At 36.2% G+C, this 15000-nt stretch overlaps 1 protein-coding gene across 4 annotated transcripts in view; it reads left to right on the forward strand.

The window, feature by feature from the left end:
• Positions 1-15000, forward strand: part of LOC115213095 (sodium-dependent serotonin transporter-like) — a 592816-nt gene that overhangs the window by 109562 nt on the left and 468254 nt on the right. For all 4 annotated transcript variants that reach the window (XM_036503898.1, XM_036503897.1, XM_036503896.1 and 1 more), the window contains 2 exons: positions 3830-3964; positions 13538-13760. In XM_036503898.1, the coding sequence (XP_036359791.1) occupies positions 3830-3964; positions 13538-13760 (358 nt within the window). The remainder of the gene's footprint in view (positions 1-3829; positions 3965-13537; positions 13761-15000) is intronic.

A 15000-nucleotide genomic window follows, 5' to 3' on the forward strand; every position in this document is an offset into this window, starting at 1 on the left:
ACGTGAAATAAAGCGGCTTGCAGCCCGGTCGGGAATTGAACACACAACCTCACGATCTTAACCACTGAGCCATGCGCCTTCACTATATATATATATATATATATATATATATATATATATATATATATATATATATAGATAGAGAGAGAGATGAATGAATAATGATAGATGAGTGTGCAGATACAAATCACTTACCACGAGTCCTCCAATCTTCCAAGCCATCCTCATCACGCCGTACATTGGACAGAGATTGGGTAATGGTTGAGCCTCAAGGCTTCTTAAGAAAGTACAAATGTTAGGAAACTGAATTTGATTATAGCTCTTCCTCTCAGTCGGAGTTAACTGAGGCCTAAACAATAGCAATAATAATTATAGACCGATACATATGTCTTCACAAGTAATCTGATGTCCTGTCCTAATTGAGCAGCTTACCTTTTACGTATGACCAAATGCGTTCCGATCATGACGTCCCGTCTGTTTTTGTTCTGGATGCCGATGAGTTCATTTCTAGCAGATTAATCATGAACCTAGAGGTTTCTTTTTCGGTTCGGGAAAATGTATTATTGTGTTAATATACATTTTGAAAAAGCTATAGATTAAGATTCAAGCGTGTTTAACATTCAAAATGTACATGCAAAGGTTGAACGTCTTCTAGCTGTCTCAGAGAAACATCTCAGAGAGACTTATATGCTAAAACACAGGGCTTTGTTCAGAACGCTGGTGAATAACCAGACCCGTGCTCTGACTTGATTTAGTCTCCTTAGTGACAAATGCTTAGTGACATTCTGAGCTAAGCCAAAAATGTATTATTGTGTATATCAGACATGGGAAAACGTTTTCCGACTGTGGACTTAATCAGATATTGCTCTTCATAAACTGAGTTATACTACTAAATTTAAGAAGCATCGTAAGTAATTCAGAAAAACACCATATAGTTATATTATGCGAAGCACAATTATTTCGAGAGAAAGCAGGAGTGAATGGAAAAAAAAGAAAGATGGAAAGTGAGACAGAAAGGAAGAGAGAGAGAAAGGGTGAAAGAGAGAGAGAGAGAGAGAGAGAGAGATGGTGAGAGAGAGAGAGAGGGGGAGAGAGAGGAGAATAAAGAGAAATTAAATTGTTCAAATTAACAGAATTTGTCCTGAAACTTAGAAATTTTTGAAACTTTTTGTGAAAATTTGTCATACTCTTACTTGTTTTCTTGGAAGTGTTTAGTCAATCAAATCGACGTCATTCCTTATCTATAAGTCTAGTACTTATTCTATCGTTCTTGTTTGCCGAACCACATTACATGGATGCGAATAAAGCAGTACCGATTACCGATGTCCAAACATTGATAAAGAAAGACACACACGCCCTCCCCCATATATATATATATATATATATATATATATATATATTACATACATATATATAATATATATATATAATATATATATTATATAATATATGTGTGTGTGGTGTGTCTGTGTGTGTGTTAAGTGTGTGGGTTATAAATATACATACATATATATTTATGTATGTGTATGTGTGTGTATATATATATATATATATATATACCTTTATCTATATCTTTATCTATCTATCTATCTATACATATGGATATCCATCCATGATTGGTTTCCACACAGTTTCCGCCAACCAAATTCACTCATAAAGCATTAGTGTTCAGTCTCACAGTGTGTGTAATTGAACCTGGAACCGCTTAGTTGCAAAGCGAACTTCTTAACCACGGCCTTATTTATATGAATATGTTGTAACATGTGGCAAAAACTGTAATATACTGAAAAGTTAATGCTGGCTACATATTTTGTTTTGTATTCATTCATACAATATATCTATTGTTATTAAGAAAAGTTGAGTTCTATAGTATAGTAGCATACGGTCACAGTTAATATCTTGAAGAAACTGATAGATAAATTAATTTATGAATGTCAGACGAATTACAAACAGAGCTAATTATGGTGATATTTCAATTTAGTATTAAATATTGCTACAAAATGTTTAACTAAAATGTTAGGGCTTGGATCAATTTTGCCTTTCATTCTCTTAGGTTCAATAAAATAAAAGTATGGAGCCGATGTCATTGTCCATACCTTTCCTCTGAAAACTACTTGTCTTCTGTCTAATGAAAAAAACAGGTATATAAGTGAAATCGTTTCGTCACTTTAGATTTTGAGTTAAAATTACGGCAGTATAGCCTTGCCTTTCGTCCTTCCGGATTCCACCAGTCATAGCAATCAAGAATTAGGGTCGATTTAATCGACTAGATCCTTTTTCTAATAATTTGTGTGCTTATGTTTATGTTAGAAATTATAATATAAGAAAACTCTAAACAAATTACCGTTTGAATATTGATTTGTATTTGAATGGATCTGGGTTTGTAAGCATCTGACTATAAGTCTGTAGCTGTGATTATGTGTAGTAGATTTTGTACTCGCTGCAGCATTTTGTTAGCAAATTGCTTCTCTTAGTTTTAGGCCGAGCTGCTTTGAGTTGTTACAATGATGACCTGAACTGGAATGCAATTCTTTACTGGATATCGCGACGATCTTTTCCTCTTTAGACGAACAATCATATTGGACTTCATGGCGCAGAGCTTTATTCATAGCTTTTCTCTCTATCCTTCCTCTCTCCCGCCTTTCACACACACATACATATACCTACATAGTGGGGGAAAGGGAGGGAGAGAGAGGAGAAAGAGAGAGAGAGAGAGAGAGAGAGAGAGAAAGAGAAATAATACAGCTTGAGAGTAGGAATACTGTTTAGCCAGTTAATTGGCGAGGGAACGTCTATGTGATACCATATCTGGTAGAAATAACTGTCAATTCTCTCTTATATCACATAATCTTATTTTTAACAAGGAAGGACACATCGGCCAATGCAGTCATATAGATATATAAAGTGGAATTCATCGAAAAGTGTCTGTTAATCTATCTATCTATCTATCTATCTATCTATCTATCTATCTACATACCTGTACTTATGTATGTGTGTATGCATGTATGTATGTATGTATGTATGTATGTATGTATGTATGTATCTATCTATCTATCTATCTATCAATCTATCTATTTATCTATCTATCTACATACCTGTACTTATGTATGTGTGTATGCATGTATCTATCTATCTATCTATCTATCTATCTATCTATCTATCTATCTATCTATCTACCCATCCTTATCTATCTGTCTGTCTGTCTGTCTTTGTGTCTAAACTGCACATTATAACTGTACTTATTATTTTTGTTGTTTAGCTCTAAGTCAGCACTCACCCAACAAACCAAATAAAATCTTTCATGGATTTTTTGTTCCGGCAGAGTGTACCTTGGACATCCGTATGCAGCCTGACAGTTTCTTTACGATTGTAAAGAGCAATTTCAAAGTAATATGGCTGCTTATTCTCATAAATCGAGGGATAACGTCGAAGCTTTCTCGTTGGCTTTTATCACTGCAAGAGTGCGTTTGAAAAAAAATTACCATTCATTTGATAACTTGGGTCAGAATTGTGTGTCTTACCGGGTCGTGTGTTTTATATGAGAAAAAATCCCTAAAGTCTTGCTTTTTGACGATGAGCATCCAGTTTTTGGTACCTTTAACGTAATTCTCACTCAAATCCTTTGAATAACAAGCACGATACTCCAGCATGGCCGCCGCCCAATGACTGTAACAAGTAATAGATAAGAACTAATCTACCTTCAGATAATGTACATGACTCCATAATATAGACACAATGTACTTGAGCTTATGTAAACAATATAAATACTTTCTACATATATTTTTCATTAGCAAATATTTGAATCTTTCGTTGTTTTGTATTTATACAGGCGCCTTTCTTATCCCATATATCATTATGTTGGTGTTTGGCGGCTTACCATTATTCTACATGGAACTGGCACTGGGCCAGTATCAGCGTTGCGGTTGCTTTACAGTCTGGAATAGAATATGTCCAATGTTCAAAGGTTGGTGAAAATATATTTTACTTCAATAATTATTTATTTGTTTTTAATGCATTATACATGGGATATACCTAAGCTGAATTGATCCATTTCTGGTATTCTATATAATGGGGTAGCTGCAGTCAGTGTAGTGATAGTCACAACATTATCTGCAGGTACCGCATGGCTGACAACTAGACGATGGATCTGACAATTGCACCCTTTCACCGATCTTGTTGTTTTGCCATGGTCAACATAATTAACTTAGGTAATATTATGGAATAGAGTCTAAAATTAACTGATGTACAAAAGCTTTAGTATCTTGACTGTATGTTTTAAGCATCGTTAATTAGGGTTATGCAAAGAAAAAAAGAATAATTGAGGGTAAAAAACTCCGCTGCCCCTTCTACTAGTAATTTTTTTACTTTTGACATTTCGTTTTTTAACATAAGATTATTATTGTTATAATTAAGATAAATCTAAATTTAATTTCTTTTCATTTTTTTATTTTCTCCTTCATTTTCATTACTACATTTTTGTATATTTTTTCCTTTTTCTGTATTTTTATTCTTTACAAATTTACTATTTTTTTTTAATATTGGAGATTACTATGAAATAAATAGGAACAAACTGAATTTGCGAAAATTTTATTTTTTATATAATCGTAATTTGCTATGTATAAATAAATGTAAATTCGAAAAACTGTTTTCGCAAATGTGAAAACTGAAAAGATTACAAAAAGGAAGCGTATAAAAATAAAATAAAAAACAAGATTAAAATTTAAATTAGAATTTTTTTTTTAATGGTAGACGCTTCATCTCAGATGTTTAAAACATATATGGGAAAAAGATTTCAAAGGAAAACGAGGGCAAAACTGTAAAAAGGAGGGAATAATCCTTCTTCCTTTTATGTTTTTGCGAACAAAAATATTTTTAATTTGAAAAACTTATATTAAGTTCTGTTCTTCCAATGAGCTTGACAAAAACAGAAGCACAAAGAACGCAACCTTACTCTCGATTGCATTACTCTAAGTAGGAATTCATTTGAGAATAATACATTAGCTGAATGTAAATGTACATTTGCTGAGAGGAGAACATGGGGAACCAAACCTAAATTCTATAATATTTACTTTCTCAAAAGTAGCATATCCGAAGCTTTATATAGAAATTTGTAATAATAAAATTAATTGAAAGCTTCAAGAATAGCATAGACATATACTTGAATACTGTTTTTTTTTTTCTGACTAAGAATAACGGCTCACTGTTTTTAAAAGATTGGAAATGAAAGTTTTGGACATGTATAACATTTCTAAGGGTCTCGGAGACCCCCTTCAGTCACGAATGACCATGGGATTGCACCTAGAAAGTTACCCTCCTAGGCACAAGTCCGGGCAAAGTTGTTTATGGAACATGCATACCAGCATCTCCTCTCCATGCCGCCAATCTTATCCAAGGGAAAGGCAAAGACCGATACAGCTTGGTACCTGTGACGTCGCAAATCATTTCTACAGCTGAGTCAACTGGAGCAACGTGAAATAAAGTGTCTTGCTCAAGAACACATCATGCAGCCCGGTCCGGAATTCGAACTCACAATCTCACGGTCGTAAGATCGACGCTCTAACCACTGAGCCATGCGCCTTCACTTTCTAAAAGGTATTATTGATATAAATAGGAAATAGAATTACTTCAGGTGGAAATCAAATCGTATCCTAGAGGCGGCATATGGGAACACTTTCTTTTGCTTTACTATGCATGCAACTAAGTTTAAAAGTACTGGAAACATTTCAATCTCTATATAAAATTACATTGCACTGAACAATATGACACTACAATACACTTTTAGATAAATACGCTTAATGCCTAACGCAGGAAGCTAAACCGCTTACGTTTGTTGACTTCACAGTATTGTAATTATAAAACACTAAAGAAAAGAAACCTATAGCATCATCAGATTGATGAAGAGATGAACTCTCAGCAAGCCAGACCGCAGCACCGTTTCACTAAACAGTTAAATTCAATTCGTTTACAATCTTAACACTCCTAGGAAAGGTAATAAGGTCACACTTCCTCTCTCTCTCTATTTAGCGTCTATATTCTTGTAATCTGTTTATATATATATATATATATATATATATATATATATATTGGAATAGGCTGAAGGTAATTATTTTTTCTTGAGTTGAGAGACATAATCAACAGAATCTGCGTTAGCATATATTTATATTTTTCATCGACTTCCTCGAGGAAGGGAAAGCAAATCAACCTGGCTTGATGTGACTTAAAACAGAGGAGAAAAAAATGAAAATCCCAAAACTTGTGTTGCCACCTTAGCCATTCTACCAACACGTGGTCTTTACAACCTGTTTATAAGGAAACACTAACAATGTATGAGGCATGAGAATCAACAGACATTTTCTCACTGAGTTATTATGACTCCTAACTATGGATAGATACAATGTCTCTTTTGAATATAGAAACACTAAATTTAGTGACTATAACTGGATACGAACTTTGAGTGTGATCAGTTTTCTGAAAATTTAATACTTCTCAACCAGTTCAATCTAAAAATTCGAATCATGAAAAAAAAAAAGACCTTTGTGCTAGCAAGTTTCCGTTAACGACTAGAGGATCATTTCAGTTAGTTTTTGACCACTTTGCTCGCGATCCATTTCCAGCTTCTATCCAGCTAGCAATCCAATCAGAACCAGAACACCTTAACCGGCCCTCGGTCCAGCGACAGAAATCTACGTTAGCTACTGTAGAAGTTGCTTCTCTAGGTACCAAAGTTGCAACAACACTGACTTGTGTTGGTTAATGTGTGCTCCTCTACATTTTTTGTACTCAATTTCCATCGTCGGTAGCAATAGCTCCAAAACCAAAATATACAAGATAGAGAAGAGGTCGAGATGGCATTCTGGATCGACCGAGAGTTCGATGCTAAACGGTCCCGCAAGGTAATCATTTAGTTTGACAATCAAAGAAATACCGTCTCTGAAGACGGGACCGAAATCGACTCTTTTTGGAACATCTGCCAAACAGCAATGGTTCACTATGTAGGAAACTTTAGATTGATCTAACTTGAACAACATGCTACCAAGCCCGAATCTAGTCTCAACCCGCTATCTGGTGTATTGCACGAAATGAAAGTTACCATGTACAGATCTGCCGAGGATTGATTTGGCCTGCATTTCTGCGATGACACTAGCTCTGAATAGATCTGCCGTTGATTGCACAAGTCTGCACTACTGTAATTATATTACCAACGACAAACACCAGCCTCTTGGCAAGCACTTTTGCCAAAATCTTTAATACAGTGTTGAACACAGACAGTAATGGATTTGAAGTTTTCTAGCACCTCAACTTTTCCGGGTCCTTTACCAGCAGTGTAACTACTTCCAAGCTTATTCGACTGCTCCCAGTCTCCTACCAGCAGCAGCAAACGGCTGTCTAAACAAGCGCAATAAAGTATGGTATACGGGTATAGAAACTATAGGCTTGACCATCCAATTCTCAGTGATTTCCTTCTCGCACGGCTACTCAGCACGACTGTCTCTTAGTTACTGAATTCGGCTTTTTGTACCGACCTCTGCCGTCATGTACGAGAATCGCAATAATCCATCGAGCTAGCCATCAGAATGCTGTGTCGTCAGTAGTCACTCATGGGGAACAGTTCGGCAAATTCCACACACATCTGTTTTTATAGGAAAGTATATGACAGAAGCAATTCGTTAAGTCCGAATTAGGGCTTTGCTTCCACGCTGCACCTCCGTCATCCTTGTCAACGAACAGCTTTCTTACCGTCATTTTTCAGTATACCCAGTGCAAGTGTCATTTTCGCCACTAGTACACCGTCTGCGATGCTTCTTTTCTATTCCTATTCTAAGCGATTGTCCTCTGCAGCTACCTCGTTGCTAAGGCATACAGATTGCTTCTCTAATTTTTGCTTGTAGCAAAACCCATCACCTATTATTGATGATGGACCCCGTCAATTCCCGTTTATCTAATTCGATAATCTTCTCCCTAAAATCCTTTCGCTTTTGAAAGGATGTCTTAATCTCCGAATAATCACACCCCTTCTGAAAGTCGATCCGAAACTAATCGAAACTGTCACCGACTAAGCTTACTGCTGCTATCCCGGCAAAAACTCTAAGGACGACCGAGATTACTCTTTGTGGTTTGACAAGGTCCACTTTAGCGCATTAGGGAAATCTAGGCGAAATCTGTCTGAGCGTTGGGAGTCCTGAACAGGTTTACGAATCTTTTGCCCATGTAGGACTCAAGGTGATTTTGTTTGGGTAAAAATAGGGTCTTATATGCCATCAAATAACGTCCTAAATAATTTACCATTTCCGTATTAAGGTAGCACGATGATAAGGCAAAAAGTAAATCTGATAGGATTTGAACTGAGAACGTAAAAATGTGTCTTATACGCCATCACATACTGTGCTTAATTTATCATTTCTCTGGTGGGGTAGAATGAAGGTAAGACAAAAAGTAAATCTAACAGGATTTGAACTCAGAACTCAGAATGCACGAAGCAAGATATTTTGTTCAGCTCTCTATCAATTTCATCATCTGTTACTGCTACAGCAATAGAAATAACGATAGTAACAACAAGAACAACAAAAATGTAAAGATTGTTGATGCCTGAGAGGAAATAACTAGTTTTTCACGCTGTATTGAATGCGGTGTTTGATGACATGATCCCTGTTGGCTTGCCTCAGTTTCTTGCAACCACCACCACCATCATCTCCACCACAAGCATTACTTCATTCTTTCTCTCCGACTATCTCTATTAACATCAGCATCTTTAGCACCCTCATTCCTACCACCACCACCACCACCACCACTATCACCACCACTACTGCCTCTAACAACTCTATGAGCAGTAATACGTATGCCATTACAATTACCGTTGCCATTAATCAAAACCTTCTCTTCAATAGGGTGGATCTACATTTAAATACGTTTTTCCGCTATCACGTGAAATTGCCTTAATCAATGTTCTACTTTCATTTTATTTCTTCTACTACTACTACTACTACTACTACTACTACTACTACTACTACTACTACTACTACTACCTGTTCAAACTCAGTCTGTCAACGCCCACTTCTACCACTTCAGCGTAACACGAACGCGGCTGCCACTTTCTGAAAACTCGAGACTCCATATAGGAAAATTGAATGAATGAATTATGATGATGATGATAATAATAATAATAATGATAATAATAATAATAATAATAATAATAATAATGATTAGACAAAAAATAGAGCCACGCCCACTTCCACCACCTGAAACCGACTGCTACTGCAACAGTCACACTTCTTTAAGTTGTTATTTTCTCTAATTCAAGAATGATATTAGGATGTTGGATGAGATATACATATTTATATGGGAGATAAAAGAGCCACACCCATATTCATTAACAACGTTTGACAATGAGAGGTGTAAAAATTCCAATGCTCTTCAATGCAAATATGCATCAAGTTGAATATTTTATAAACGATCAATCGACCAATGAAAATTGCGGAGAAGTGAATCTAAATTAATGTGACAGACTGGGTGGAGCTAAACAATAGATTGAGACGTTAAATCTTCTATCATGTTTAAATTTTCTTTTCCTTATCCATTTTTTTTTTAGTTTTATCTTTATATGATTTTATTTTTTAATTTTCATTCTCTCTTATCGAAGAATTTGATGAAAAATTCTTATTCTCTAGTAATTGGTAATGATCCACTGTAATATTAGGTGGGCTTTATTTCATCACTTTCATTGGTTCCAACCATTTCCAAACGTTAATTGCCTTCTCAGAACTGAATATTGATGCGGAAATTTCAAGACGTTTTCTGTTAGCAAAAATATATAAAACCAACAATGCTTTCTGACCGATTCTGAGTTCTTTTGGTTTTCTCTTCTTTTCCACATATTTTATTTATTTGGTTATTTTTTTATCGATTTCTTTTTACTTATTTAGAATTTTCTGTTGTTTTTTTTATTTCTGTTTGATTTATTTGCGAATTTCTTCTTTTTTTTTATTTTTCGATATATTCTTCGACAACACCGTCAAAAGTCTGAACCACAATACTTTTGCATATATTCCGTTTGCACTGTGACTTATACAAGACGCGTATACACACACACACACACGCACAGACACACACACACACACACACACACACACACACACACACACACACACACACACACGCAAAACAATTACAACGAGTACGGAGACTGGCACATTTTCAAAATTTAACAATTAATTATACCGCATAATTAGTTATTTAATCAGTAGTGGTACCTGCCTGGATAATGTATCCCTGTGTACGTATCGTATAATGTGTGTGTGTGTGTGTGTGTATGTGTGTGTGTGTGTGTGTGTGTGTAGTATGCTTTATATATATATATATATGTGTGTATGAGAAGGTTGTTCCGAAATTAATGCAAAAATGGTCAAAACATTTTTATTAACTGACACAAGCCGTTCAAATTGCATACGTTGGTAGGGCAACTCTTCAATGATAATAACTCTTCTTCCTGTCCTTCTTCATTGTAGGCAAATAAAAAATTCCAAACAGAATCAATGCGCCTTCATTAAGTTATTGACGAAGGATAAGGATAAGTGCAAGCGGTACGATATTCACAGAAGACTACATGTTGTTTACGGAGATGACACAATTGACAAGATCAATGTATACAAATAGATGGGGAAATTTAAAGAAGGAGAAACCAACTTGGAAAAAAACAAACAAAAAAAAAACATTCAGTGAGAGACCATCAAATGCTATTATAGACATGAATCTCAAACGAATGAACGAATTGTCAAACGTGTCCATAGTTCGTGAGTTCGCTGCATAATTCGACCATAGTTACAATACATTAAAGAAAATGGTGTAAGACTTTGGGTATTAGAGAATGTACACAAAGTATCTCGGCAGTTGAAGGGGAGAAGAGTGATAGTCCATTCTGATCTATCAGACGCATTTGATGCCAATGAAGACACTTTTTTCTGATCTGGTGACTGATATGAAAAATGGCTGTATCTTTATGAGGCAAAAACGAAGGCCCAATTTATGGAATGGAGTTATACATCTTCCATGATGCTTAAGAAGTTTAAGAAGCAACGATCAGCATAAAATGTCATTGTGACTGTTTTTTTATTCAGAACCTAGTTGCGTCGTGAACAGCAAAGGGTGTAATGAAACACTTAGAAAATTAGAGAAGCCGTTAGGAGGAACGGACTGAATAAGAATTTTTAAACGATCTATATTCACCAGGACAACGAGTAACCATCCAAAGTTTTAGCAACTAATCAAGCAGTCAGCAAATTGGGCTAGTCAGAAGACCCATCCCCCGTTAAACTCGACGTTGACATCCTCCGACATCGGAGAGTAAGATTTGAAGACACAGACGTAATGGAAGAGATTGTTAAGATATAAGCGCAACAGTTCACACCTGGATCTTTTAGAGAATTCAAGAGCTACGAAGGTCGGCTGAAAAGTTCATAGGCCGATCGAGATACTTTCATGGAATGCGACCAAATGAGGTTTATTTTTCTGTATAGTCTCCCTTGCAGTTTACACACTTCTTCCATCGGTGTTTCAGTGCTTCGATCACATTGGAGAAGAATCTTTCATCCTGTCACTCAAAGAAATCTTCGATAGCAGGTGTGACGACATCATGATTCCGATACTGGTTCCCAGTCAAGTATTTTACCATGTTGAGAAACAGATAATAGTTAGAATGGGGCCATATCAGGAGAATAGGAAAGGTAGGCAACCAATTGAAAACCACAGTCATACACAGCAGCCATTGAAACCAAGGACTGGTGTACTGATTAAACAAGTCCTCTTTTGTCAGTTTTCCTGGGTGTTTGGTTTTGATAGCCCTTTGTAACTGCCTCAGCAAGTAGGCATAGTACTCTCCATTGATGATGTGCCCTTTTCAAAATAGTCAATAAACACAATGCCTTTTGTATCCCAAAAGACTGAGGCCATCACCTTTCTTGGAGATGAAAGACCTTTGCCTTCTTTAAAGCAGGTGAGGAGGGGGTGTTTCCATCGCATGGACTGTTTCTTAGCTCTGGTTTAACGGACTCATCTTGGGCGAGGAAAAGTTCAAGGAAGCCTGCTGGATCTGCCTTAAACAATGTCAAATTTCCCTGTGATGTGATCAACCTGATACGCTTTTGACCAGGTATCAAATGACGTGGCACCCATCGAGCAGAAACCTTCGCCTTGACAAGTTCATTGTGCAGAATATTCTCAACCCTCCCATGGGATTCGTCAATAGCATTAGTAATTTGATTTGTAGTCAAGCGTCTGTCTTCCATCACTATGTGGTGAACACGATCAATGTTTTCCTCGGTAGTGGCAGTTGCAGGATGTCCATATCTATGGTTACCTTCAATACTCTCCTTTTCCCCCTCCTAAATTCAGCTGCCCACTTTTGCACTGTTAATAAAGCCGGAACGTCATCTCCTAATGTAGCAACCATGTCAGCATGTCCTTGGAATCTAAACCGTTTTTCTGCAGATACTTGATAGCCCTACGACGCCAAATTTTGCCCATTTACAACAGAAGTCGCTGCTTGTTACTTTTGAAGTCTTATTTGAATAGTCAAATCTGACTTTACCTGGAAAGAGACAATACAGTTATTTATAAGTAGAGTTGAAATTAATTCATGGAAGATTTCACAGCTCTAGTGTTATTATTTCATAATTACCCTATGAACATTTCAGACCACTCTTGTAGATTCAACATTGGTGCCAATACATATATTTTTATTGGAGATTATGTCGAGCGGTACATTTTTATGAAGGAAAAGTTAGCGTAGTAATATGTGCAATTTGTAAGACCTATTTCAGATTATAAATATAGGTACGCCCATTTTGCATTACACACACACACCTACAAGTATGATAAGTATGTAAACATAAACGTACTTTTATACATACATAACCACATGCACAAGCACACACACATATCTATATACATACATATATATATATATATATATATATATATATATATATATATATATATATATATATATATATATATACATATCTAGGCATGCAGCTAAAAGCATGAGAATACATATATAAAATAAAACATACAAATTTGCACGTGCACTGGATCCAAATATTGCACACGGACACAAACATGCACAAATACCGCGTTGATGCTTAAAATTCCAACCACGTAACGTTGGATATCGGTTTAGAAATCGGGTCTTTCTCTTTTGGTGAGAAATCTTGAAATAAAACATAGTTATTAATATATATGCTATGCACATATACTACATATATTTGTAAAAGCACAAGAAATGCCAGTAAGTATTTTGTCCGATGCACTAACGATTCTGTCACCTCGCTACCTTACACTAGCATTTCAATAACAATGGTCTCTAAGCGTAAGCTTAATCATAAAAAGGTTTTTCGATTTCTTATGTACTAAATCATTCTAAACGTGTGATTGTTTTCCAAAAATTTATTGCCACACAGCCCGCACCGTTCATGTAAAATATAATTATACAATTACACAAAAAGTTAATCGTTCCTGTAATCTTGTATTCTATTTTCTATCCAAGGTATTGGTCTATCGATATTCGTGATATCTACCTACGTAGCTTTCTACTACAATACGATTATAGCGTGGTCGGTTTATTACTTGTTTTCATCGTTTAACTATGAAGTACCTTGGCTGAGTTGTAACAACAGCTGGAACAGTGACAATTGCACAACCTTCGAACAACGACGAAACCAATCCTTACCTATGAATTTGTCCACCTCCTCTGCACAAGAGTTCTTTGAGTAAGTTATGTAATTCATTTCTTCTCATATCGCTATTTTTTTAATTGTACACAAATGTTTCCTTTTTTTAAACTATGTATGTTTGTATTTGTTTGTGCATATGAAAATATGTATAAGTACGAGTGCTAGTATTTTATGCATAGGAATGGCTGTGTAGTTAAGAAGCTCGCTTTGCAACTATGTGGTTTCGGGTTCAGTCCACTGTGCGGCCTCTTGGGCAAGTGTCTTTTTCTATAGTCCTGGATCAACGAATACCTTGTAAGTGAATTTAATAAAGGGGAAACTGTGTGGAAGCTGTTCTATATATGTCTCCGTGTGTGTCTGTGTATGTGTGGGTGTATGTGTATGTTTGTTTTTGTCCTCCACCACCGCTTTGCATCCACTGCTAGTTTGTTTACGTCCCCGTAATTTAGCTGTTTGGCAAAAAACCGATAGAATATGTACCAAACTTAGAAATAGTACTGGGGTCGATTTGTTCGAGTAAACCCTTTGAGAGGATGGCCTAGCATATTCACAGTCTAAATTGAAAGAAATAAGATATAAGGGATCCATAAAGGATCAAGACAGGTTTGCCTGATGAGTTGGGAGTTATGTTAAGTATCACACCTTCTTACTAATGGTATTATATTAAACTTACGTCAAACTAAAAATTTCTAACGATTGTATTATATTGTGCTTATGTCAAACTAATGACTTCTATGGGTACAACGGCAAGGGTTCCAGGTCGTCAAATCAACGGAACAGCCTGCTCGTGAAAATAACGTGCAAGTGGCTGAGCACTTCACAGACACGTGTACCCTTATCGTAGTCCTCAGGGAGATTTAGTGTGATACATTATGTGACAAGGCTGGTCCTTTGAAGTACAGGTACTACTCATTTTTCCCAACCAAGTGGACTGGAGCAACGTGAAATAAAATATTTTACTGAAAGACACAACGCGCTGCTGGTAATGGAGTTCACGATCTTACCACCGTGAGCAGAATACCCTAACCTCTGAGCCAATCCCGTCACAGGCATTGAATATTACTACACATAGAGCCGGATCAGATGCAACAAGAGATATTCTCCGACTCTCTAGCATTTCAACCGATCCATTATTCTAAAGTCGTAACGTTTTGTTGACCCTGATTGGATGAAAGGCAAAGTTTGACTCTGAATTGTTTATTCGCTATGTCTAGCCGAGACTACTTCGTGTCTGGAGTAATCTAAGCGCGTGATATTGTCAAGCCACTAAGACAGC

The sequence above is a fragment of the Octopus sinensis genome, linkage group LG6 (genome assembly GCF_006345805.1).
Source record: "Octopus sinensis linkage group LG6, ASM634580v1, whole genome shotgun sequence".
NCBI classification, from domain to species: domain Eukaryota; kingdom Metazoa; phylum Mollusca; class Cephalopoda; order Octopoda; family Octopodidae; genus Octopus; species Octopus sinensis.